The following is a 2,492-nucleotide window of genomic DNA, read 5'->3' as shown; positions in this document are numbered from 1 at the left end:
CACACACACACACACTGTTAGAATGTTGTCTAAGGCAGTGTTGGGTATGACTCTGAGCCTTTTCATCGTGCTAACGGTGTGTGGGAACGTACTGGTGTGTCTGGCCGTCTGCGCCACCAGACGTCTGAGGAGCGTCACAAACTGCTTCATCGTGTCACTGGCGGTGACGGACTTCCTGCTGGGCGTTCTGGTGCTCCCGTTCTCAACCCTGTACGAGGTCACCGGCGACTGGCCACTGGGAGCGCACTTCTGCAACGTTTACATCTCACTGGACGTCATGTTAAGCACCGCCTCCATCCTTAACCTCCTGGCCATTAGCGTCGACCGCTACTTTGCGGTCACCGCCCCTCTGCGTTACCCTACGCTTGTTTCCCCGTGGCGCGTCACCCTGTCCCTCAGCGCCGTCTGGCTGGTGTCTGTGGGCGTGTCCTTTATTCCGATTCACCTCGGGTGGAACACGCTGGACCACACAGTCCAGAATCATGGAGATGATGACCCAATCAGAGCCTGCCGCTTTGAGCTGAGCCCCACCTACGTGATAGTCGACGCCCTGACCACCTTTTATCTCCCCCTAGTGGCCATGTGTTGGACCTACTACCGAGTATTTCGCATCGCCCGGGCGCAGGCCAAGCGGATGTATCGGGGCGCCTCTTCATCGTCGCTGCCAGCGGTGACAGCAATCGCTCTACGCGAGCACAAGGCCACCGTGACTCTGGCCGTGGTGCTGGGCGCCTTCGTGGTCTGCTGGTTTCCATATTTCACATTTTTCACCATTATGGGAATACGGAAGGAGGAGGATATACCAAAGACGGCGTACTCGGTGGTGATGTGGCTGGGCTACGCGAACTCGGCGCTGAACCCTTTCCTGTACGCAGCCCTGAACAGGGACTTCCGGTCTGCTTACGGCAGGCTGCTGTGTGGGGCGAGGGGTGTTAAAACACCGTCAGGAACACCCCCTGCAGCGGTGGAGGCGGGGCTAATGGATGGACACGCCCCTGCCGGCCAGAGGGTGGAGTTTATGCCTGGGACTTGTGTGATGCTACGAGACAGGAACGGAGAGAGGAAGGTCACTAACACTGGGACATCCGCCACCGTGGTTACTGTCCTGTTTAATGGCCACAGCAGGTACTGGGCACACAAAACTGTTCAGCAACTATTACACTGCACTCCATGACAACACAAATACAAGCAATTAAAACAACTCCATATAATGTATTGTGAGAACATAACAAATGCTATTTTTAGTGTACAATTTATCAGTTCAATTTACATTCAGAAAAGAATAAAGCTTCTTTTGTTAAATTAGTGTGTTCAGGTATCTCTGATGTTCTGGTATCTCCCCTCACATCACTTTGTCCCTACCATTTCTGTCTTTCTGTCTGTCTTTCTGTCTGTCTGTCTGTCAGTTTATAAAAGGCTTGGTGCTTTTTCTGTCTCCTTAACTCACTCCTGGTCCAAGCTTGGTTCCACTTCTTAACACAAGACCTTCAGCAACAGAAGGTAACAGAGCTATGAAATGTAAAATGTAACAGCTGAATCAAACAGAAGTTTAAGAGTTCCCTCTGTACAAGCTGAGATTAATTTTCTCTATGTTATCCTTGATAGGAGGTTTCAAAATGTCTAGGGAGCCATTTTGTCCACTGAGCTGACGAAGACCCTGAAAAACTGAGCAGTCAGCGTCAATTGGGAAGAATGACAGCGAGTTTGGGGCACTACCACTCACAGAAGAAAACAACAAGGTGACAATTGAAAAACAGTGATCTATTCCGTGACTTTGGTAGGCTAGAGTGATAAAAAAAAAAAAAACAGACAGTCAAGCAAAGGGCACATGCCATCTATAAAGCGAGGAAACACTGCTCCACCCTCTGGTCAGCCCAGGTGCCACAAAATATACATACATACATACGTACATACACACTGTACTTGTTTTCACATGATAGCAATTTAGCACATGAGAAAGGTTTGGGGTTTGAAACATGCTGTAAAAATGAACTCTGTAAGCTTGGGTCAATAAAGCTGGGATCACAGTATTTGAATATTCAGTACTCATTTGTCTGTAGCTATTGCACTGTTTTCTGTCTGGTGACTGTGATAAGTTGCTTTCCATATACACATACCCTTTTCTTATCATTTTTACACTGACCAAAAAATGAATTCTGTTACAGAGGCACTGAACACTGCCTAATTTCTAAAAACATCTAAAAACATACTCAGAGACAGATATAAAGATAAAACATATTTTCAGGCTATACTAATAAACGATATTAGTTGGAATGTATGGCCTATATCATGGCAGAAATACACAGTCAAGTAAAGTACAACTTCTATTGGAAAATTCTATGGCTTTGTGGGTGTATTTTGAAAGCTTTTATTCCAGTTTGTCTGAGGTTTCAGGTACTTTCAGTGGGGCCTTGCCATCTCATTCCCACTCCATTCTCTGCCCCCTCCCCCACACCTCGACTTTTAGCTTTCTTTCTCTCTTTCTCGCTCTC

At 47.4% G+C, this 2,492-nt stretch overlaps 1 protein-coding gene across 1 annotated transcript; it reads left to right on the top strand.

Moving 5' to 3' along the window:
* hrh2a (histamine receptor H2a) lies at positions 1 to 2,011 on the top strand. The gene is made up of 3 exons (XM_027009648.2): positions 1 to 1,125; positions 1,407 to 1,500; positions 1,606 to 2,011. Exons 1-2 carry the CDS (start codon positions 23 to 25, stop codon positions 1,411 to 1,413), a joined length of 1,110 nt encoding a protein of 369 aa, XP_026865449.2. The 5' UTR covers positions 1 to 22; the 3' UTR covers positions 1,414 to 1,500; positions 1,606 to 2,011.
* The last annotated feature ends 481 nt before the right edge of the window (positions 2,012 to 2,492 follow it).

The sequence above is a fragment of the Electrophorus electricus genome, chromosome 2, assembly GCF_013358815.1.
Source record: "Electrophorus electricus isolate fEleEle1 chromosome 2, fEleEle1.pri, whole genome shotgun sequence".
NCBI classification, from domain to species: Eukaryota; Metazoa; Chordata; class Actinopteri; order Gymnotiformes; family Gymnotidae; genus Electrophorus; species Electrophorus electricus.
This window is presented reverse-complemented; position numbering and strand designations above follow the sequence as displayed.

Coding starts and splice junctions, on each gene's coding strand:
- hrh2a (XM_027009648.2), top strand. CDS start 23: ATGTTGTCTAAGGCAGTGTTGGGTATGACTCTGAGCCTTTTCATCGTG.